Below are 24,167 nucleotides of genomic sequence, written 5' to 3'. Positions count from 1 at the left end.
CTTGACTTCAAGGTCACCAATCTTTTTGAGCATAGATAAGGGCATCAAATTAATGCTAGCACCTAAGTCAACAAGAGCCTTCCCTATATCATGATTTCCAATGGTGCAAGGAATCGTGAAACTCCCTGGATCTTTGACTTTTGGAGGTAGAGATTTCTGCATAATTGCACTACAATTTCCCTGCACTTCAATTGTTTCCTCATCTAAATACTTCTTCTTTTTATTGAGGAATTGCTTCACATATTTTGCATAAGCAGGAATTTGTTGCAGTACTTCAGTCAAGGGCAAAGTAATCTCAAATTGATTAAATATCTTCTTGAACCGATCCATTTGTCTTTCCTTATCCTTCTGTGAAGTATTTTTAGGATAAGGAAGTTGCTTCACCAACACTTTCTCTTTTTGTTTTCCATCTTCCTTCCTGTTTCTACTTTCTTCTTCTTCAATCACCTTCTTTTGATCCTCCTCTTTGTGTACTTGAATCTCTTTATTTTTCGCCTTGGAATCAAACCCCACTTCTTTTCCACTTCTGGTTATTATGACATTACATTCCTCCCTGGAGTGAACTTCATTCTTAGCCACAAATTTCTTTTCAGATGTCTCATCCAACTTCTTTGCAAGTTGACTCACTTGTGTCTCCAAGTTTCTAATAGAAGCTTCAATGCTCTTTTGATTGGAGATGGATACTTGCATGAATTGTTGTAGAGTTTCTTCAAGTTTGGATGTCCTATCAGAAAGAGTAGGTTGTTGTTGAAACTATTGTTGTGGTGGTCTACTAGAACTAGCCTGACCCATGCTAGGATGAGGTCTCCATCCTTGATTATAATTTCCATAATTGCCTGGACGGCCTTGATTACCCATGTAATTTACCTCTTCCTTAGCATTGGACTGAATAGCACACTGTCCATTTTGGTGATCTCCACCACACAGTTCACAACCTTGCACAGTTTGATGTTGTGCCTGTGATACAGTTTGTAGTTCCTTGGGTAGTTGTGACAACTTTTTCATCAAAGACTAAAGCTGTTGAGTCATGATTTTATTTTGGGCTAACAAGGCATCTTGGGATTGCAATTCAAACATTCCTTTCTTTTGCGTTTGCACTCTCTCACTGTGGACATCGTTATCACTAGATGCCATATTTTCAATTATTTCATGTGCCTCATCAGGTGTCTTCCACCTAATGTTACCTCCAGCAGAGGCATCTAGCATAAGCTTTGTGTGAGATTTTAAACCTCCTAAGAAAAGGTTTAATTGAGTGGGAATGTCAAATCCATGAATTGGAGTTTTTCTCAGCAACCCCTTGAACCTCTCCCATGTTTGACTCAACGACTCTTCATGGTCTTGTTGAAAGGATGATATTTCCTGTTTACCTTTATTAATCTTGGATTGGGGGAAATATTTAGTCAAAAATTTTGCCACTACGTCATCCCAAGCAGTCAGACTCCCTTCAGGAAAAGAATTTAGCCAAAGCTTTGCATTTCCACCCAAAGAAAAGGGAAATAGACTCAATCTAATTGCTTCATCTAACACATGTAAAATTTTTACAGTGTTACAAATCTCAGTAAACGTTGTCAGATGATCATAGGGATTTTCGTGTGACATTCCTGTAAACTGATTACTTTGAACAAGGTGAATTAGTGCAGGTTTCATTTCCATATTAGCAGCATTTACCACAGGTCGGGCTATACTATTGAAAGATGAAGGTACAGACACAGAAGCATAATCTTCCAACGTACGCCTAACTCGATCGTCCTCATTATTTCCCTCCATATCCTTATCCTTTTGATCAAATGAAGAAAAAGTGTTGAAGATAGAAGACAAGCTAGCTTCTCTAGCTTCTTTTTTCTATTTTCTCTCCTACGTCTACTGTTATTCCTACGGGCTGTTCTCTCTATCTCAGAATCAAACAATAAATTTTCAGATTTTGTTCTCCTACTCATTCAGAGAACAAAAATCTCAAGATATCAACCCAAAAAAATAACAACAGAAACAACACAACAATGTATACACAGATATACAAAAAATTAAAAACAATGGATTTACAAATAATGGAACAGAATTGAAATTGATAAATAATGAATGACTGAAATAACAATAACAATAAAATTCCCCGGCAGCGGCGCCAAAAACTTGATAACTTTTTGGCAAGTATACCAAATCGTTACAAGTAATACAGTGATAAGTAAAAATGTATCGTTCTCCCAAGGGAATTTGAGTTACGTATTTCAATGAAAATTATTTATCAAGATCAATTACTGATGATATTTGTGATTTCAACTTGGATTTAAACATGAAATTTACAACGTAAACAATTAAGATTTAAAAATGCAATAAAAGATCACTGGAATTGGTCTTTGACTAACATTACAGTAAGATTCTGAACAACATATATTCTCTGTTCAAGCATTCACATGAGAGTATCTTGATTTAATTGCTTAAAACAAGTTCTAAAATTATCCATTGAATTATTAATTCCTTAATTAATTCATCAGATAATTTTGCATTAAGTTCAGATGTTAAGAATGACCAGAAGCACATAACTATTCCTAGCGTAGTTACTTTTAGTTTCTTTTCTTACGTTTCTGGTTCAAAAAATACTTCCCAGTACAAAAGAACTTTTAAAGAGATTAATACTTCCGTATAATCAAAAGCAAGTCAAGAAAAGAACAAGAACAGAAACATATATTGCACAGGAAATTTACATTAACGTTTCGTCATACAACCAATTCCAATGAACAGAAAATTTAGCCTATCCTAGATATCTCAAACGTACTCTTTACAGCAATTCCTTGCAGAAAGTGAAGTCTTGATGTCTTGAAAGGTCTCCTGATCGTCTCCTGAATTCTCCAGTATTTTTCTGGCTATTTTCGTGTGTCAGAAGATGGTTTCTGCCTTTCTGTCACGTCTTTTAAAACCAATAACTTCATTAATTCGCACAGCGCACAGGTGTGTGTGCGCTATGCGAATTTCGTGTAACTGCTGCCTCTCAACTGATGTTATTCGCACAGCGCACAAGTAATGGTGCGCTATGCGAATTTCCGTTTCCTGGCATTGCGAGTTTTGGCTTGCGCTATGCGAAACTTGGCTGACAGCTCCCAACTATACATCCTTTCCTGTACAATAATTTACAAAACAATCTACTTCCTATTACAACATTTCACTGAGTAATAACATGAATAATTAGAAGATTGAGATCATTTATAAGTGTAAAAACAACTCTTTTTCACACTTATCATGGATATACTTTCAAATTAAATGAATTATCTTTAAAAATATCAACAGAATTATCTATTTCATTAATGTCCTTTTTAAATTTCCAAAATTACAGAAAAGCCCCTGAAAGTTTCCCTAATTGCACTTTAACCCATCTTCTTTCTTTACCACAATTGCATTTTAATCCCTTAGTTGACCAGACTTGACCTAACCTTGACCAGAGTTGACCCTTTGACCAGATTCATTATCCAATGGAAGCCTGCCATGTGGAAGCCCCTTTTCCACCCCAAAATTAGGGTTCTGCACTTTGAGAAAGGGCTTGCTACGCCTACACCGTGAGAAGAAGGAGAACGCTACGCGTTGTTTTGCTCTTCTCCCTTGTAGCTGCACATGGTGATTTTCTGGGTTTTTGGTTTGGCTTTGTAGGTCTGAAAGTGATGGTGGGGAGTAGTGGTTTAACGACGTGCACTAGTGGAGGCGTGGACACGACGCGATTAGGATTTGCTTGGTGTCGAGCCGCAATGGTGGTTTAGGCGAGTGTGAACGAAGGTCGCATGAGGATGACGATGAACGTGGTGCGCGACGAAGAGGTTGGAGGTGTGCCGTGATTTGTTCCCAGTGAGGTAGGGTTGGACGAAGATGAGATGGTGAGTGAGAAGCGTGATTGAGAAGGCCATGGTTGATGCGTGTTGATGTTCGCTGGCTTGAGGTGACCATGGAGGCGCTACTCTTACAACGACGGCTCGACGAGGAGATGGTCCGGTGAGGTTGATGGGTTTTGCGATGGCCAGGCGTGATGAGGAGTTCTCACGGTTCTATTTCACGACTGGATACTAGAGGTTTCTCTACATTTTTCGGATTTGCAAGTGATGAAAACAAAGGAAATTGGCAACGACAACTTGTGGTCTAGTGAGGATGGTACGCGAGGAAGATGATGGTGGTCGTGTATGTACGGATTTTTAGGAGGTTCAAGAGTAAAGACTGTTTGTTTTATCCAGTTTATATTATTTTCCAAACAAAATCTGATTTTGGGCTTTAATTTGCAATTTGGACCAATAAACTTGTAATTTAAGCTACACAAATAAACGTAATAATTTTCAAGAATAATTTATGCAATTAAAATCACTTTTTAAGCCCCTTTTATTTCCAAACACAATAAATCCAATAATCACAAATTCTCTTCAAACCAACCATTTAAGCGCAAATATCCCGTCAAAAATTTAAATTTTAAAACATAAATACGGACATAAATATGCACTCAGTCTATAATTAACATTTACCAATAGATCCTATGTGGTTAATAAAGTGCATTTTTTCTATAAAATTATATTTGTGATAATTATAATTATATATATATATATATATATATATATATATATATATATATATATATATATATATATATATATATATTCTTAAATTTAACTATTTTATTATATTAAATTAAATGTGTAATGATTTCTTTAGTAATTTTATAATATTAAAATAAAATATCACACAACTCTTTCTCTCCCATATTCCATGCTTTTTGTTTACTTCCAATTAACAAGTCCAACATTTTATTCAACTTATAAGGAGAATGTTAATTATTTAAGTTTTGGATAGATCGTATATATTTTAATTTATAAACACCAATGTATTAAGCACTAATAACAATAAATAAGATAAAATTATGTGCTTTTTTTCTACTCTTACGAAAAGTATTTCTTTCATTGGAAAATCATTATCATATATATTAATATTATTATTAAAAAAATAAACAACCTGTGCGTAGACTATTTAATAAAACTTTTTCTTTTATTTAGATGCACATATCAAATTAGCTGATGAACAATTAAAATGAGATAATATCCTGGTATATTTGATATATATATTTCAATCAATATATATTTTAAAAAGATTTATTCTTAAATAATTGTTTATTTAAACTATTGTTAACAAAATATTATATCACAATTTAAATTCAATATATAGTTTATATATTTAAACCAAATAAATATTTATTTTATATAATAATAAAGATAAGTAGATAACTTTGGCCTATCAAATGTAATTTGATTATTTTTAGAAATTACAACAATTATATTTACAATAAATTAGGATTAATTATATTTTTTGTATTTAAAATTATTATTTTCTAAAAAAACCTATGGTTGATTTTAACTCACAATACTTTTATAAATATTTTGGTCTTATAAGTTTGGTTTAATTGCTTGCATTGTCCACAGTTTGGCTGCAACGTGTCAAGTTAGTCCGTCTTTTTAAAAAAGTTTCAATTACGTCCAAACTTGGTTTAAAAGTGTCAATTTTGTCCAAACGTATGTAAAATTTGCTTCAATCAAGTCCCTTCCGTTAAATTCACATAAACGGACGTTAATTTTTTTTTCTCTCTCCTCTGCTGCTGCTATGCTCTGCTACTCCTTTAGTAAAATGTTTTTCACTTATATTTAATATTTACATAAATTAAATCATGATCATGATGTAACTAAATGATTTTATCTAAATTATTATTCCACTTTTTTTTTACCAATATGCTACATATGATTTATTAATAGAGAATTGTGCCTGTTAATTGAAAGAAAAAATTAAAGTTATACAGTATCTATTAATTAAAATATGTGTGTATTTTAAAGTAAAATAATTTTATTAATCTCAAATATAAATATCTATCTTATATTTTATTATCTTAAAACTATTTTAGTAAATAAATTAATTAATAAATTATTTTAAATATATATGATTTATCCTATTATCTTATATATATTTTTAATATACTTTTAATGACGATAAATTATATATATATAATTAACACAAAACGTATAATTCTTTTTTAAAGAAAATGAAAATATGTAGAAACAGTTCAACCAATATTATACCAAAATAAATAATTTTGTAAATACCTTTTTAGTTAAAGAACAGAAAAATGAATTATTTGATTTTTAGATAATATTTTACTACGAATTATAATATTTTAATTATATTTATTGTTATTATTTTAATATAATATTTTACTACGAAAAGCAATTATCGAATGAAGCAGAAAATGGGTGTGAAAAGAATACTTTTTGTTTAGATTTAGTTTTCATGTTTTTGTAAGATAAACTAAAACCAAGTATAAATATATGAGAAATGAGAGTTTCATCCACAATCATTACTCTGCAGAAGTTCTGTATAACTTAGTCCACGTATACTGTTTTTTTCATTTAATATATATGCATAATATTTTCAAATTTTCTAATAATTGCTTAATGTATTATTTTATATTTTATATTATCATTATATTATTTTATAATGTCCAGAGGAGCACAACAGAGAAGCAGAGGAGCAGAGGAGAGAGAACTAAAAAATTAACGTCCGTTTTGGTGAATTTAACGGAACGGACTTGATTGAAGCAAATTTTACATACGTTTGGACGAAATTGACACTTTTAAACCAAGTTTGTACGTAATTGAAATTTTTTTAAAAAGATGGACTACTTTGACACGTTGCAGCCAAACTAGGGACAATGCAAGCAATTAAACCTATAAGTTTCTTTTATGAGGAACTTTTTAACTCTGAGTTTTTCTGACGTTAATCCACAAAAGTCAAGGTGAATCCATCTTAAGAAGGTCAAACTAAACGTTTATGCATCACCGTTATTATACAAATAAGTCAAACGATATTAATAATTTCTTTAGTAGTTTTATAATATTAAAATAAAATATCACACAACCGTTTTTTCTCGAGGTCTTTCTCTCCACGTCTTCATGCTTTTTTCTCTCACATCTTCATGCTTTTTGTTTACTTCCAATAAACAAGTCAAACATTTTATTCAACTTATAAGGACAATATTAATTTTTTCATTAAAATTATTTAATTCTTAAATAATTAAATTTTAATTAATTAAGTTTTGGATAGATCATATATTAATACTTTACCTTTTACTAAAAGAAATTAGAAAAATTCCTTTAATAATTTTTATAAAGAAGGAACACATGAATTAATTGTTAGCTTTAGTTTGAATTAATTTGAAGTGATTTTTTAAAATTTGGAAATTAAAACTTGGAAATTATAAGTATATATAAAAATTCTCTTTTCTTTCCTTATCTTCCTAATGAATTGAAGTTGAATTTTAAATATAGCTAAATATCAATCTATACATATATATATATATATATATATATATATATATATATATATATATATATATATATATATATCTCAATGTGTTTAGAGGATTTATTGCATATAGCCATATCAACCTACTTTGGATTGATTGCATTGAAGGAAGAAATATTGTCCCAAAGTTGAATTAGAATGAAGATCATATTCTCACTTGTGTTAGTTATGCTTCTTTCCATTGGGATTGGTATGCTTTGATTTTGATATGTTCATGTTGTAGTCCACTGTGTTCATAAAAAAATTGTTGTATTTTAAACAAGCTTTTTTCTTTTGTTGCAGAAAACGAAGGAACAGTGAAAGTGGCAGAGGGAAAACTCTGTGATGTGCAGTTGTATAACTACTGTGATGAAGACTGTTACAATGATTGCCCAAAGCTATATGGAGCAAGAGCAATTGGTATGTGTAATCCTGATAGTCTAGTCTGCATATGTCGTAGGCGATGTTAAGTTTTCACCAAATTCTTGAACTCTTCCAACATTCTACAAACTTAATTCTAAGACAGTTAATGTCACGAAGAAATTAAATAAATATTATAAGTAAAACAAAAGATACTATGTTGGTTTTGGAGAGAATTGTAGTATCTTATTTTAAGCTTTAAAAAAAAAGAAACAAGGTACTGCATCGGTTTCTCTTTTTATTCCAACTAGTGTGTTTGATTTCTTATTTTCACTTCTTCGTGTTCGCGGCCGTGCTTTATTCAGCATTCTTATGCATCCTACATTTCCACGCCGCCATTACAGAACCTCCCTCCCATTTGCAGACCCTCTTTTCCACTGTCGCTGGTATCGCTTTGCCTTCATAACCTTGCGTTTCCACCTAGCCTTCGTCGTTTGCCCCTAGGTTGTGGTGGCTGTTCCAAATGACTCCCATTTGTTAAAAAAAAAACTATTAATTATTTACTTTGTAAGACTGAAAACTTTAAAATAATGAAAAATATTCATTTTTAATAAAATAATTTTAAATTCTAAAAAGTAATTAAATTATGAAATTACCTTTGTGAGAGAGACTTTAAGACTTAAATTTTATGTTTCAATTTAATATAAAAACATTAAACAATTTTCAATTTTTATTTTTAACAATCACGTCATAAGCTAACAAGCCCTCCAAAGAAATTTACATTAAGTTCAAAAGTCAAAAATCTATTAATTGTTATATTCGAATCAAAAGTTTTATTAGTTTCAATTGACTAATTGATAAAACTCTGTTTAAAAGTAAGGCTCGCTGTATCTACAAGAAAAAAAATATTTCTTTTGTAAGTATATTCGAGAAGAAAAACTCTGTTTAAAAGTAAGTTTTATTAGTTTCAATTGACTAATTGATAAAACTCTGTTTAAAAGTAAGGCTCGTTGTATCTACAAGAAAAAAAAATATTTCTTTTGTAAGTATATTCGAGAAGAAAGAAAACGAAAGATCCAGAAAAAAGGAACAGAGACAGTAAATGAATATTATTGATTGAATTGTAATGAGTACAACGGAAGCTTTATACAAAAAGGGAAAAAAATAGAATGAATATTAAAATGAAAACAGTAAAGAAAACTATATATGTTACAGAGACCGAACGGTAGGTAAACGTAGAACACCGTTCAGTTGACAATCAGAAGAAGATCTCTATCACCCTCTCTTAAGCTGAACATGGATATTATGCAGGTTTAGCTTGGAAGTAATAGTATTAAAGGTAAAAGAGTAAAGAGACTTGGTGAAAATATCTGCAAGTTGATTATTAGAAGAAACGTGAAGAAGCTTGATAAGACCGTCTTGGAGTTTTTGTCTGGTAATGTGGCAGTCTATGTCTATGCGTTTTGTTCTTTCATGAAAAGTAGGATTCTTAGCAATGTGAATGGCAGAAGTATTGTCACAGTAAATAGAGTAAGCAGTTGGACACTATATATGTAGATCTGCTAAACGATATTGTAGCCATTGCAGTTCACAAGTTAAAGAGGCTAAGGACCTGTATTCGGCTTCAGAAGAAGATCTAGAAACGGTGGTTTGTTTCTTTGATTTCCAGGAAATAAGAGCAGTACCAAGAAAAACACAAAAACCAGAAACGGATCTGTGAGTGGTTGCACAAGTGGCCCAATCAGAATCAGAGTATGCATGAATGCGGAAGGGATTATCAGCAGCATATAAAAGACCAGAACCAGGAGCATTCTTTAAATATCTAATAATCCTCATGGCTTGTTGCATATGAGGTTGACAAGGAGTAGAAACAAACTGACTAAGTTGTTGAACGTCAAAAGCAATGTCAGGTCATGTGTGAGTGAGATAGAGTAGTCGTCCAATGAGGTGACGGTAAGAAGAAGGATCTGTGAGAGGGAGTCCTTCATCAGCGTGAAGCTTAACGGAGGGATCAACTAGTGTGGGAGCAGGTTTGCATCCTAACATTCCAGCTTCAGAAATCAATTCAAGACAATTCTTTCTCTGATTTATACATAAACCTGCTCGAGATCTAGCAATTTCGAATCCCAAAAAGTATTTAAGATCACCAAGGTTTTTGATGTGAAATTTGCGATGTAGGTGATTTTTTACAATAGTAATTTCAGACAAGTTATTTCCAGATAAAAGTATATCATCAACATAGACCAGAATGATGGTGATATTGGAGGACGAATGCTTAATGAATAAGGAGTGGTCACCAGCACTTTGTGTGTACCCGAGAGAGAAGTTCAGATGTAAGTTTGTGGTTCCAATTTCTACTGGCTTGTTTTAAACCATAAAGTGACTTATGAAGCTTGCAAACGAGACCAGAGGTAGACGGGCAAAGACCAGGGGGAAGCGTCATGTATATTTCTTCATGTAAGTCGCCATGAAGAAATGCAATGTCAACAAGCTTTATATCTGTCAGCAAGAGCAAGAACAAGGGGGACAATAGTGATTTTAACAAAAGGGGAAAAGGTTTCATAGTAATCTATTCCTTCAATTTGAGTAAAACCTCTTGCCACTAAGCGAGCTTTATATCTGTCAATAGAACCATCCGCTTTGTGCTTGATACAATAAACCCAACGACAACTGATGGGTTTCTTGCCATCAGGGAGATCCACCAAAGTCCAGGTGTGGTTGCTTTCAGGGGCAGAAAAGCTCAGAATTCATGGCTTATTTCCAACAATCAAACTTACTGGCCTCTTTAAAGGAAGAAGGTTCAACTTGAGCAGAAATATTGTGACAAAAAGAAGCATGATTAGAAGAGCATTTATCATAAGAAAGAAACAAGTGTATAGGATACGGGGTTGTATAGGATAATGTAAAACTAGAAGTAGTACCACAGTAATAATTATCTAAATATTTATGTCTATTCTTATTTCTAAGAGAAAGTCGTTGTTCAACACTAGGAGTAATTGGATTATCAGCAGTATGATTAAAAGTGTTATTAGCAAGATAATTTGTGGCAGTGGAAATAGGTATCATAATAGGAAAATAAAAAAGAAGAACATCATAAGTATCATCAAATGTAGGAGATGAAGATGAAGTCAACGAATTTTGATAAGGGAAAATATGTTCATGAAAAATAACATGTCGTGAAACAATAATAGAATGGGAATGTAAATCATACAACACAAACCCTTTGGTTCCAGATTTGTATCTAAGAAAAATGCATTTGTTGCTTTTGGAATCAAGTTTTGTGCGGCCTGCAGTAGTAGAGCTGGAGTATCACTACAAGAAAAATCGCATTTATATACGGCCGAAATCCGTATATAATTTATATACGGAATATCCGTATATAATTTATATAGGGATTATCCGTATATAATTTACATACGGATAATCCGTATATAATTTATATACGGATAATCCGTATATAATTTATATACGGATTATCCGTATATAACGTATATACGGATATTCCGTATATAATTTATATACGGATAATCTGTATATAAATTATATACGGATATTTCGTATATAATTTACATACAGCTTGACTTGAATAGCAGACCTGGTCATCCAACATCCAAAAAGAGACAATTTACAAGACCTGCCCATACCACACAGACAATTCACAAGACCTGGACATTATATCCATTCACAAATTTGATAAATAAATTAAGTCTTTAAAACCTACAAACATGCATTTCATTAATCATAATAAGAAAGTTTACATAATTGTTAATCATAATAAGTTCAAATAACATGAAAAAAGTCATTGAGGGAATAAGTGTGAGTCATACATGTCCTACTTCTAAAAACATAACTAGTAATCTCCATAAACAGTATCATCTTGTGGTTGATCTGTTGGTTGCTGTGGTTGTTGTGGTTGTTGTGGTTGAACATTAGCTTGTGGCTGATTCTGGGATTGAAGAAATTGTTGTGCAATTGCGGCTGCAGAAGGTGGAAGATACTGCATCATGACACCAATAAAGCCTTGCAATTGAGAGTTCATCTGTCGAAGTTGGTCATCATGGGTTGATACTCGTGTGTGGAGGTTAAGAATGTCCTCTGCAATCGGTTGCTGAGAAGAAGATGCTTGTGTCTGTTGTATGTAACTATCGACACAGTCATCTTGAGCACTGACATTTCCAATGCCGTATACGCGTCCCTTGTACCTTCCACCAGCAACATCCAACCAACATTGGTTCCTCAATCTTTCCTCATCTGCAGGGTCTAGGGGAGCACATGTTGAAGCCCCAACGGATGCTGTCTCAGATCTTATTTGAGAAAATTTGGCTTCAAACTCTTCCTGTTAAATGAATACATGATTATCGTTAAATAGATAGACCTAAGAATTATATAACCTAATAAAGAATAAGTTAGTAGAAACTAACATGTGTCCGCCTAGACCTTTCATCGACAAATTCTCCTGTTGATGCTCGAATATGTGTCTGCTGAAATATTTCATCAACATGCACTGACCGACCTAGCTCCTGTGACTGCAAGCAAAGAAGATGTAAGTTGTTAACATCAATTATTTTTAAAGTTTATCCGTATAGAAATGTAAAAATAAATTTATATGTACCAGACGAATTGCATGCTCATGCACGCTAATGGATCCCCCAGTGTGCAAACAACCACCCTTGTCAGATGTCCTGTTCTTTTTGGCCGTTTCACATTTTTGTCTATAAAGTGGCATGTTCCACTTCTCCAAAAGACCATTCCAAACAATATCCCCCATCCAATCAGGTTTTTTTCCTTCTGTTCGAGCTTTTTTAAACATCTCAGATAATCTATGAGATGCTTTTGTGTGGAAATTTTTTTTCACCTTTTCTTCATGGTTAGACCTCCATGAAACCTTTCTCTGTTAACAAAAAAGATGAATACGGCCGAAATAATTGAGGACCTTAACATTTAAAATTAACTGTAGTACATAATGTAAATGAACACAAGTGTACCTTAAAACGCTCAAAGAAAACATCTCTTTGTGTCTGAGGTATTTGTCCCCATGTCACCCATGGCTCATCAAACTGTTGCTTGATGGTGGCTCTGATTGCTTTGGATGCTGTTTTTGTCGGATAAAACCTATACCAAAATAAAAGTCAAATATTAGAATAATACAGTATATGCTTGGAACATTAAATTGATGTTTTCTTACCCTCCTCCAATAGGTGTAATGATTGGACGATTGTTGGAAACATCTTCAAAGTCATTGGCTGCTGAACTTGAACGTGGAGGGTTATCCCCTATAGGAGATGGTGATGGCATATTTGTGGGAGTTGTTGGGTTAGAACCAACATGGGGGGAGGGTGATCTCCATTGATCAGCAGCAAATTGTGTTGAACTAGGTGTGAAAGGAGGAACTTCCAACGAAGGTGGAATTGATGGTGGAGTAGGTGTCAAACCAGGAACTTGTAATGGTGGTGGAACAAATCTAGCAGTGGAGGTAGAGGTAGGTGTAGATGGCTGACTACTTGAAACATTTACGTTATTGAAACGGTTTAACAACTTGACCATATAAGATTTCTTCTTGCCCTTCTCCTTATCTGATTTTGCTGAAGGTGGAATAGGAGGGTCACAACCATCTGATGCCATATTCTTGAACAAAAAACAAAATTGTGGGGTGAATTTATTTTTACAATTGAATGGAAAGGAAAAGTAAGAAAAGAACATTTTGTGTTATTATGATATTACCTATTAAATGTGCAGGGAAAATGTATTGAAATTGCAAAACCTATTATTGAAGCCTTGAAAAGGAAAGGTGCTTCTGCTATGGGATTTGTTGGTTTCTGTTGGGGTGGTAAGTGGCTTCCACTAAATTGGTGTTGTATTTTGCAATTTCAGGTCACCTTAAGTATAAACTACAGAATGTAATGTGTTTTTCTCTTTCTCTTAGCTAGGACTGTGACTAAAGATACTCTTATTTTTACTAATTTTTACAGCCGGTTTAGCATACTATGCCAACACTACCAGCCAATGGAGATATCCCTTCTTACAAAGCATTGTATGATTACTCATTAGCATGTTTTATGTGTCACCCTTGCCATGAAAGCAATTGGGTGATCATTATAAATAAAGCACACTTTTCAAACGGATTGCACTACAAGCAAGCTTTCCTTCCTATTTCTCTCAGAGTTGTTGCTGCTTTCAAGCTGTAACATTCCATTCGAGAGTCATGGTAACTATTTGCATATTGCCTGCAATATGCAGTTTTAGACTTTGCCTGTATAAGGGTTCACAGTTTTATGGTTCATATATACATACTTATCCCTAAAGTAATATAACTATAATACAACTTATCCCTAAAGTAATTGTGTTCCTAATTTCAGGCTTGCCATTTGGCCTTATGCCAAGTTGATACTTAGTTGCAAGCAACATTAGACACAAAACAGAACATTGAAAGCAACATTAGACAGAAAACAGAACATCATTTCAAACAATTAAATGGAATCTCACAACAACTCAATAAATGCCAACAAAAACCATTAATCTCTTTATTGCAGATTAACAAAAGAAACAATATATAGCACTCTATCTCTTGAGATATCAGTATTACATTATCCTCTGCTCATACTAAGGTTATATTTTAAAGTACTGGTGTAAAATTAACCAAATGAACAGTAACTACAAGTTTCAAACGGTAAAAGACACATGCACAAATGTTTAAACTGCACTGAAACAATCAGATTCTATAATTCACAACAGTTGTAGCTTAAAATGCAGCAAAATGTGATGGTTTAAAGGTGAATTGTGCATATAGGCTTCTCAAGGACCATTTGAAAATTGCACACAACTTTCAATTGACAACATACACTTGCTCAATTGGTTAGAATACATAGACACAACCAATGGCTTCATATGACAATAGCAGTTGCTTAAAATGCCGAAAAATGCATTGAAAACTTTTGCAGATTTAATAAAACAGTAGATTCAAAGCTGGCTGGTTCAAATAAAGACTCAAAGAATGCCTAAACACTAGATCTAACTACAGGATATCAGCTACAAGATTTAAAGTGACCTAAAACCACACAAAGAAAGCAAGCACGGTGCAAACACTTCATTTAAAATTGTGACAGTTTTGAAATCCAGAATTTAATCAACTCAACCATTCATTTTTCAATTCTGTGATTGATTGGAGTTGCTATCACTTGAGATATGCTTAAAATCATAAAAGAAACTTGTGTCAAGCTTTATACACAACAAAACTGAGCATAAACAATATTGACCAAAGTAGACCAGATTAGAATACTTGGAGTATATATGAGAAAAAGAGCTTCAGACTAGATCTCTCTACTGATTTACTGATTTATATTCATATGTGTGTGTGTAAGGACCACTAGCTTAGAACCAAAGCTCAAGAAAAGAAAGAAAAATACAATAGAGTTTACCATTTTAGGTTACAGATGAATACAACACAAAACAACTATTCTATCAAGGATACAAAAGGAAAATGTTATAGGTTTGGAATTGGTTATAAGAGGAGGGATAAGAGGTATAACTGAATATGACAGTTATAACCTCTTGTAAATGTTTCTTTTTTTTCATATAAACTGGCTATTATAAGTAGTCACTGTGGTGGGAGGGAAACGAGGTTGTTGATATTTCCTAGGAAGTAATAGGTTGTGGGAGTTTGAGGACAACTCGAAAGTCCTTCTGTGTTGATGTTTTACTGTCTTGTACCATATTGGTAGAAACAGTGCTTGTTTCAATAAGAACCTACCAAGAACGTGTCTTCTTTGTTCTATAATATTGGTTGAATCTATCAATTGGTATCTAGAGTTGGTTCTGTGGGGGACACAAAATAGGGTATGGTGCGTATGAGAATGGAGTCACACATGGATAATGTGGAAAAGATGATGCAAGAAATGGTTCAAGATCAAATGAATATCATGGGAGGTTTCAATGCTGGGAAGATTTCAGTCGTAGGCTAAGAAGGCACAAATGGTGACAAATTCTTCTCCTATGATTGGAACTAATCAGTCAATATATGTATTAAATTTTATATGCATCCACATATAGCTCCCTTTATCTGATTAAGCTCATATTTTGAAATGCTTAAGGTTTATACCACCCTCTTATAGGCTTTCCCTGGTCTAAGGACTTATAATAGCCTTATTCAATACACAATAAAATACAACACAAGATCATTCTTTGATTTCTTATACAGTGTATCTATAGGATATTTGATAGGTCCTCTTTAACTGTGTAATTTTTAAAGGGTTGTAAATATAATTGGGAAAAGAATCAAGGTTAAAATGTAAGGTCTGGGGCAATCAAGAAACAAGCTGCCATTTTTTATAAACACCAGAACAACACATAAATTTATTACTGAAAAATGGACATAATATTACAAGATCTTACAAGATAATATATCTTAAATTATAAAAACATGCAATACAGGCCTTTTCTGTATTCAGAAAGATGATTATGAGAGATAAGTTACTAAAACACAACCATCATTGACATACAAGATTGAGTAATACCTCTAGGAGTATCGAATACAGCTAACAATCTCCTGCCAAGATCTTCAGCTAAGTTTAGTACTTAAAACTTGGTTTGAAGAGGCTGGATAAACATGAATTTCAGAAAATATGTCAATAAATCTCTTCCACAGGTGCACACATCCTAATAGTAAGAAAGAAGTTTATGTTTGTATCCAAACTAGTAGAAAACAAATACTTCTACATGTAATCATAAATAAAAAGATCAATCATTTCAAACATTAATCAAATTATACTCTAAATCCTGACCAACTTCTTAAAAAAAATCTTAAACACAACACTTGCCATCAGATAAGATGCTTCAGTTACATATCACATAAAAAGCCAGAATCTGACATCATATATTATATTTACAAAAGAAGAAAATGATATCAAACCAAAGTAACAAGACGAACCAAAACCAACCTTAAACACTTACAGATTCAATATGCCCAGTCAATGAGTATACTAAGCTTTCGTCAAATGCATTCCAAACACAAATTCTGCATCTGCAAGAATATCATGCAACCAGATAAAATAATAATCTTCTAGCTTCAAATCATGAAACAAGATTACAACGGCTACAACATTATTATCCTCACACTTGCACAAGAGTTGTATGATAACAAGAACAATGCTTAAGTAATTAAGGGTTTGCTTAGTAAAGAAAATTATTTTACATTTTCATCACTTGTCCTATTACTTATAACAAAAGAAGCTAGTTGTTTTCAAACATTTGCACGTTAAAGGATGAAAACACCGACTCAGGGAAAATGATGCCTGCAATGCCACACTACGGTTCGGAGAACGAATGCCAAGTTACCGTTTCAGTGAAAGCGATTTCGGAGAATGAATGCCAACTACGTTTAAGAAGGAGTGTGAGCTCAAGACTAACAGAGTTGCAATCAGACACGGAGAATGAGTGTGAGGGAAGAAGACAGTGCAGGGAGAATGTTAGGGATGCATAATGAGAAGAGTAAGGGGGAGAAGGTTAGGGCTGGAGAGTGAGAAGAATCGAAAGTAAGAAAGAATCGAGACTGAGAAGAGTCTAAGAACAGTGCACGTGCTAATTTTTTTAATTACATACCGATATTACAGAGGGATAATCCGTATGTAAAATTTTCCCCCAATTACATACGGAAAATCCGTATGTATTGCCATTATTCACATCCGTATAAAAATTCCGTATGTAAAATTCACATTATATACGGATAAAAATCCGTATATAAAATTCCGTATATAAATACCATTTTTCTAGTAGTGTATGATAAACATTCAAAATCTTTTAGATTTGAAAAATCAGGTTTAATTGAATAAACAAGTTCATAAGGAGATTTATTTTGAAGAAAAGGCGTTGGCAATCTATTAATAATATAAATGGCATGCTTTATAGCATAAGACCAGAAAAGGTTAGGAACTTGAGATTGAAAAAGAAGAGACCGACAAACATTGAGAATGTGTTGATGCTTCCGTTCAACAATGCCATTTTGTTGGGTAGTAGCAACACAAGTAGTTTCATGAAAGATGCCTTTTGTGGAATAAAAATCATTAAGATGAAATTTTTGTCCATTATCAGACCGTAAAATTTTAAGTTTACAGGAAAACTGGTTTTCAGTTAAAAGAATGAAGTTTTGAAGTAAAGATTTAACATCAGATTTGTGTTTCAAAGGAAGAAGCCATGTGAAACGACTATAGTCATCAACAACGGTTAAAAAATATTTATAGCCATCAATGGAAGTGATAGAAAGAGGGCCCCAAATATCAACATGAATGAGATGAAAGAAACAAGGAGATTTAGTTTTGCTAACAGAAAATTGAAGACATTTTTGTTTAGCAAAAGCACAAGCATCACAAGCATCAATGAAGTGAAAAGAAATATGAGAATATTGAAAAGCTATTGTCTGTAAAATTTTATTTGAAGGATGGCCAAGTTTCATGTGCCACAAATTACAAGAATCACTAGAATTATTATGAAAAGACGAAGGAAGAACATTTAATTTTGAAGTGGTTATGGTATTATTACTAAGGAGATAAAAGAGTCCTTGGTATTTCTTAGCTCTCGAATTTTGCTATGGTGGATGGAGAGGAAACCATGAGAAGAGAATAAGGAAGAAGAAGAAGAAGAAAAAGACCCTAATTATCTCTTTCTCCTGATACCATGTAAGTATATTTGAGAAGAAAGAAAACGAAAGATCCAGAGAAAAGGAACAGAGACAGTAAATGAATATTATTGATTGAATTGTAATGAGTACAACGGAAGCTTTATACAAAAAGGGAAAAAAATAGAATGAATATTAAAATGAAAACAGTAAAGAAAACTATATATGTTACAGAGACCGAACAGTAGGAAAATGTAGAACACCGTTCGGTTGACAATCAGAAGAAGATCTCTATCATCTTTATTTATATTTTTTAGTTTTTTCAATAGTTATTCATTAATACATTAAAGCATATATTCTCTTTTTTATAATTATTTTTTCATAATGATATTTTATTTATAGTCGAAAAAAGTTATCGAATTAGTTTCGAAACTATAGTCACAATCAAAGTGTGAAGTTATAAGACTATGAAAATCATCTTAATTAGTTGTGATAAATGTGTCAGAGTACAAAGGAAACATTATTAACAGATACTAAAATGACTAAAAGAAAGTCATACCGACATTGCAAGTAAAAAGATAAAACGTAATTTGCGTAGTTCTAAAACATATGTTAAAATTAAGCAATAAGTTAAATAATAAACATTTAAGCATCACTTTTCTGACAATAAGTTTATTACAAATATTGTATAACAAAATAAAATATTTTTATATGCGATTCTGAATATAGTGCAAGGGCCTAAGTCCGAATCAGACATCACCGTGAGTTCCTAGCTCAGGGATTAGTTGTTGATGGAATCGTACTTGATGTAATCTTCCTTTTGTATTTTTACATTTTATAAATAGTTTAGCTCTTAAGGAGTATGGGTTACTATAAATACCCAGCTCCTCTATTGTATTGTTACTTTTGAGCTTAACGAGAATTTAAATTTCTGACCTTCAGAAATAATTCTTTCTTGAAAGTCATAGGCTAGAGAGTCCAAAGACTCCCTCTAGCCACCTTCCAAGCACCTCTCTCATTTTCCAATTTCCAATTACCACCGTGCTTCTCTCTCACGTCACCATTGCTCCACTCTGCTTCAGTGGCGTCAGTCTCCTTAGCCACGCGTCATCCAGCACTCGACATCCACATCTTCATTCCTCCTTCATTCTCGCAGAACCGCGCCTCTCATTTCTTTGTGCATTTCATTCTCTCGCGCATCCATCCACATCTCAGAGCGTCTCATTCTCGCTCTCGACCACAGATCCACACTCCATACACGTCTTCGAAGGTATCTTCTCTTCGTTCACCACACTTCCTCATCTTCTTCTAGGGTTTCCACTTCCTTCCACCATTTTCCACCGTTCAAACACCTTAATCCCTTCGATCGTCACTTTTCACCGATCATCCGAGTCATTTGAACCGATTAATCAGTTTATATTGAGTCTTATCACCATTTTAGGGTTTCTTCGTGTCCAATTTGAGTTTTCCCTCTTTTCTAGAGTTCGTTCATGACTTTAGGGTATTCTGCCATCTATTTCGATTCTCTCGGTGTCCTTCGAGTCAGCTCTCAATCTAGAGCTTCGTTTACATATCCGCTGCGTCTTATCTCGTCGAGGAAGGTTCGAGGAGTCCGAATCGAGCTCTCAAGGCTTATGTCGTCATCTTCTCGGGCGTTCGTCCATCAAGTGGTATCGAACACACTTCAAAGGTAAGTATCTTGGTTCGTCTCTATTCTGAGTTGTTCGGTTTAATTCTGAGTTAAGTGTTTCGCGTCTCTGTTTCGAGTTTTCTTCTGTTCTTGTGTTGTTTCGCGTCTCTATGCATTCATCTTATTTTTTCTCGGTTTGATTCTGTTCTTTGCGTTTTGTTTCGATTCGGTCTTGTCTGATTCATATTTTGTTCCTTTGATTCTAAGTCGCGTTTCTATTTTGCATTTATTGTTGTTTTTTTCTTTTTCTGAGTTGTTCATCATTTTCCTTCTTTGTCTTGTGTTGTAATCTGTGTTGAATTCTATTTTGTGATTCTGTACATCTGTTTGTGTCATTCTGTGTTTGAGTCTTTACCTTGAGTCAGTGTTTTTATCATTTTATTCGGTGAATCCAATTTGTTTGAGTCTTTTAATTTTTAAATCCATTTCTGTCATGTTTTAGTCTTGTGCTTTGTTTTATTTTGTTATTCTTAATATGAGTTTAACCTTTCAAATTTCCAATTCATGATTTGATTTGATATCTGCCTTGTTTGAATCTTGTCAATCATCAAGAGCCGTGACATTCAATTGAATGAGTTCGATGACAAATTTCAGTGGCAGCATTGGTTGATGTATCATGTGCTAATTGTGCGATTCATGATCTGAAATGTGTTTGAAATGTGAATGTCATTGCACACCAAATGAGTGATGAATTTCAATTGTGAGCTCGGGTGCAATTGACTAACATCAACACTGTTTTTCACCAATTACACCGAAATTGGAATTTGCTTTGAAGAGTCTATGAGTCTTTCATACTTGGTTTTAAATTCTTTGCCAAGTTCTGATTCAAATTTTTCCAGTATTGTCTTTGTTTCGTTGGCATCTATTGAGGTATATGAATCTGCATAATTGCATTAAAACTGTTTACAACAGTGATTGAATTTAGTTTGAACTTCTGAGTTTGTGATCCATAGTGTGCATTCACTGTTTTCACTTTGCTATCAATTCTACAATTGAGAATAAATTTTTGTTCACTCAAGGAAGCCTAAACCAGTGATATTGAAACTATACTATAATTGTGGCTGAGAGTGATAAACCTTTTTTCCTTTGGATTTTTTTTAGTTGAACCATGTTCACTTTCCTTTGGCAAAAATCTGATTAAGTTGCAAAACTGATTAGGTGATCTGTTGTGAATTGTGACTGAAAATAGCAAGTGGTGCAAATTGTAAAAAAAAAAGAAAAAAAGAGAGCAAAGAGAACTGGTGCAATTCACAATATTGTTCACTGTTTTCAGTAAACTATCTCTGCCAAAATCAAATCAGATATAACTTTCTTCAATCATAACTGGTTCAACTTAAGTCCTTTTTTTTATTGTTTTTAAAATCTGTTCTAGTTCTATTCCTTAGGTTCTATTTGTTGTGCTTACTTTCTTCAAAGCTTTGTTTCTTGCTTGTCTTGGTTGATAACTCTGGTTTTGTCTATCACATGTGCAATCTATTCTGCTGATCTTAATTTGAAGCTTTTACTTGCTTTATTCATCTGATCTAGAGTTGTCTTAAGCAATAGATCTGCTATTCTGTCATTGTTTTGTGGCTGTCCTGCTCTGTTCTGCATATCACTTTACCTTAGCCTAGACATTCTTGTTTGAGAAGTTGTTACACTCTGGTTTCTGGAATTTGAACGAAGGTTTGTGTGCTTGGTAGCATCTTAGGTGGTGGTGGTCTGGAAGACTCTCAAGCCTTGAACTGCCAAGGGAGAATCTCCCTTCCAAACCTTTCGTTTTTTTGAGTGCTTTAAACTTCCAGAGATAGACCTGATTTTTGTGAGTTTTGTGTAGTTGCATCTAAGAACCAAATTTCTTGTTGAGAGGTGTTTTTGTTTTAAGGGTTGAAATAACTTCTGAACTTGCAATATGCTGACCATTTAGTTGTGCAGATTTTGTTCTAATTAACATTGTTCAAAAGCAGTTTGCACGTGTGGGAAGTCTAACACAAGAATACCTACAGTGGGGAAAAAAGAGCTTTGCTACCTTCATAAACTACACCAAGTTGAATAGGGAGTTTTTTCATTCTGTTGTGTAGTTTCGTGCTATATTTGTGCCTGATTAGAAATAGTTAACCATATTTGATTGAAAATTATGCTTGGATATCATATGGTTTAACTGTTCCTGAAAATTGAATTTGGTTTAGCAAGTTTGGACATCCATACATTAAGTGATAGTGCTGGTCTAGTGTTATTGTTGGCTTAGCAGATTTAACGTAGGCAAACTATTTCTTTGATTCAATTTAGGCTAACAAATTGGATGTTGTAATTGTTGTTTGGAAGCTGCAATAATCCTTTAAGGGTTCAAAAACACCAATGCAGGGAGAAAGTTAAATTAGGGCTGGGATTTGTTTTTCTGTGTTGATAATAATCCAATCTGAACTGTGCTGTTATAAATACTAATTCTGTTGTTTCTCTGGGATCTTGGTGTATAGATAAACTGCAGCATTACGTGGGATAGGAGTTCTTTCTTGAAAAGCATTTAGAAGCAACACAACACTTGCACACGGTGAAAGCCAGAGAATAAATGGAACTATCTGGAGTTTAATTGAGCAACCAGTAGCAGCCATCTGAAATGAAGGGAGTTTCTTTCACCTTAAATTGCTTTTGTTTTGGTTGAACTATTCTTGCTATAATGTTGAATCTGGTATGACAGTTTTTGTACACTAGGATTAGCCAATCTGAATTCTAAACTGCATTGCATTGGATTAATCTGATTTTGATTAGACTGAGCTGATATTTGAGAGTTTAGCTTGAGCAGAAACTTACTGAGAAAACAGCAACCTAAGCACTTAATGTGGAAGCTTTGAACTAAAGGGAGTTATTTAGTTTAATTGCTTATGACTGTTTAAACTGTTTTGGATTTAAATTGTTCATTGTTGAATTACATGATCTGCTGAATTAGTGTGAGTTATCTGTGCAGAGTTGCTTTCATTGGAATTCAAATTGTCCAGGAGTTTAATTGAGCAGTTGCAGAATCTCACTAGAAAGCTTGTGCAGCCAAGAGAAAGGGAAGTTCTTACTACCCTATAACTTCTTTTGCAATCTATTTTAACTAAGTGAATACTCATAGCAGTTTTGTACATGTGTAATTGTAAGATGGGCATGGCAAGAAGATTCAAGACAACTGATTCCAGAAGCAACAAAGTTGAACCAAGACTAAGATGTTAAGAAGCCAGATTGGGCACGTGGTTTTCCTCTAGGATGAACAGGACCGTAGCATAGGATGGTTGCTTTTGTAATTGTTTTCCTTCAATTTGTTTGTAATAGGCTTGTGTTAGCCTATTGTTAGCCTTAGCTTTTGTTTTGTAAAAGGGCCTTTTATAAAGTCCAAGTTCTTTGGAAGAGTCCTTGGTGCTCTTTCAAACTCTTGGCAACTTTTCTTGATTGCTTTGATTTTCTTTAACATAGCTAGACAAGTGAATGTGTCTTGTTAGCCAAAGCTACAAGCTTCACCATAGGAGTAGACTTTAATATTGACTTGAGTTGTGTATCTCGTAGGGGTCATTAGAGTCTGCTGGTTTCTTAAGTGTTTTGTTTGTTTGATTTTGTGTTCACGTTTTGGGGTGATTAGGCTAAAAGGGATTAAACTCTAAGCCTTTTCACATTAGAGTCCGAGTGTCTAGTCTTTTAATTGTGCTTACTTGTTTGTGATTGTTTGAGTTGTGTACTTTGTTTCTAAAGGTGATTTTAGTTTAAGGGGTAATTAGTTAGTAGCCTAATACATTTCTGGCAAGGCAAGACTTGGTACTTAAGCAACTCTTTAGCTCACCTCTCTTACATGGGACTTGTCTAAGTGAAAGTTTTGAACCCTTTAGATTAAGAAAACTTTTAAAAACAAAGATGTCTTCTTATAGTTCATATAGGTCTTCTAGGTTAGATAAAGTTGATGAAATGTTTAAACAAGCTAGGAATCTTCCATCCTTTGGTAAAGACATAGGTGCATTAACATACCTAGCTTGGGAAAAAGAAATTGATAAAATAAATCCTTGGTTTTATGAAGAGAGTGAATATTATGTCCTTAGCATATATCTTCTAAGTTAGAAAAGCATGCAAGTAAGTGGTGGAATGAAAGACAATATCATGTTAGGAAAGGTAGAAAGTCCTCTATACGTGATTGGCATGATTTAAAAGCTTGCATGA

The 24,167-nt window shown here is 33.5% G+C and overlaps 1 protein-coding gene and 1 non-coding gene across 2 annotated transcripts; one reads left to right on the top strand and one right to left on the bottom strand.

The window, feature by feature from the left end:
* The first annotated feature begins 1,264 nt into the window (after positions 1-1,264).
* Positions 1,265-1,371, top strand: LOC128196841 (small nucleolar RNA R71). Its single transcript, XR_008249247.1, has one exon. It is a non-coding gene; the product is annotated as a small nucleolar RNA R71 (small nucleolar RNA).
* Positions 1,372-11,557: 10,186 nt separating this feature from the next.
* On the bottom strand, positions 11,558-13,329 carry LOC108321761 (uncharacterized). Its single transcript, XM_052878110.1, has 5 exons — positions 12,893-13,329; positions 12,693-12,819; positions 12,320-12,598; positions 12,129-12,233; positions 11,558-12,043 (listed from the first exon to the last, which is right to left on the bottom strand). The coding sequence occupies exons 1-5, from the start codon at positions 13,327-13,329 to the stop codon at positions 11,558-11,560; spliced, it is 1,434 nt and encodes a 477-aa protein (XP_052734070.1).
* Between the last annotated feature and the right edge of the window lie 10,838 nt (positions 13,330-24,167).

Source organism: Vigna angularis, chromosome 5 (genome assembly GCF_016808095.1).
Source record: "Vigna angularis cultivar LongXiaoDou No.4 chromosome 5, ASM1680809v1, whole genome shotgun sequence".
Classification (NCBI taxonomy): domain Eukaryota; kingdom Viridiplantae; phylum Streptophyta; class Magnoliopsida; order Fabales; family Fabaceae; genus Vigna; species Vigna angularis.
This window is presented reverse-complemented; position numbering and strand designations above follow the sequence as displayed.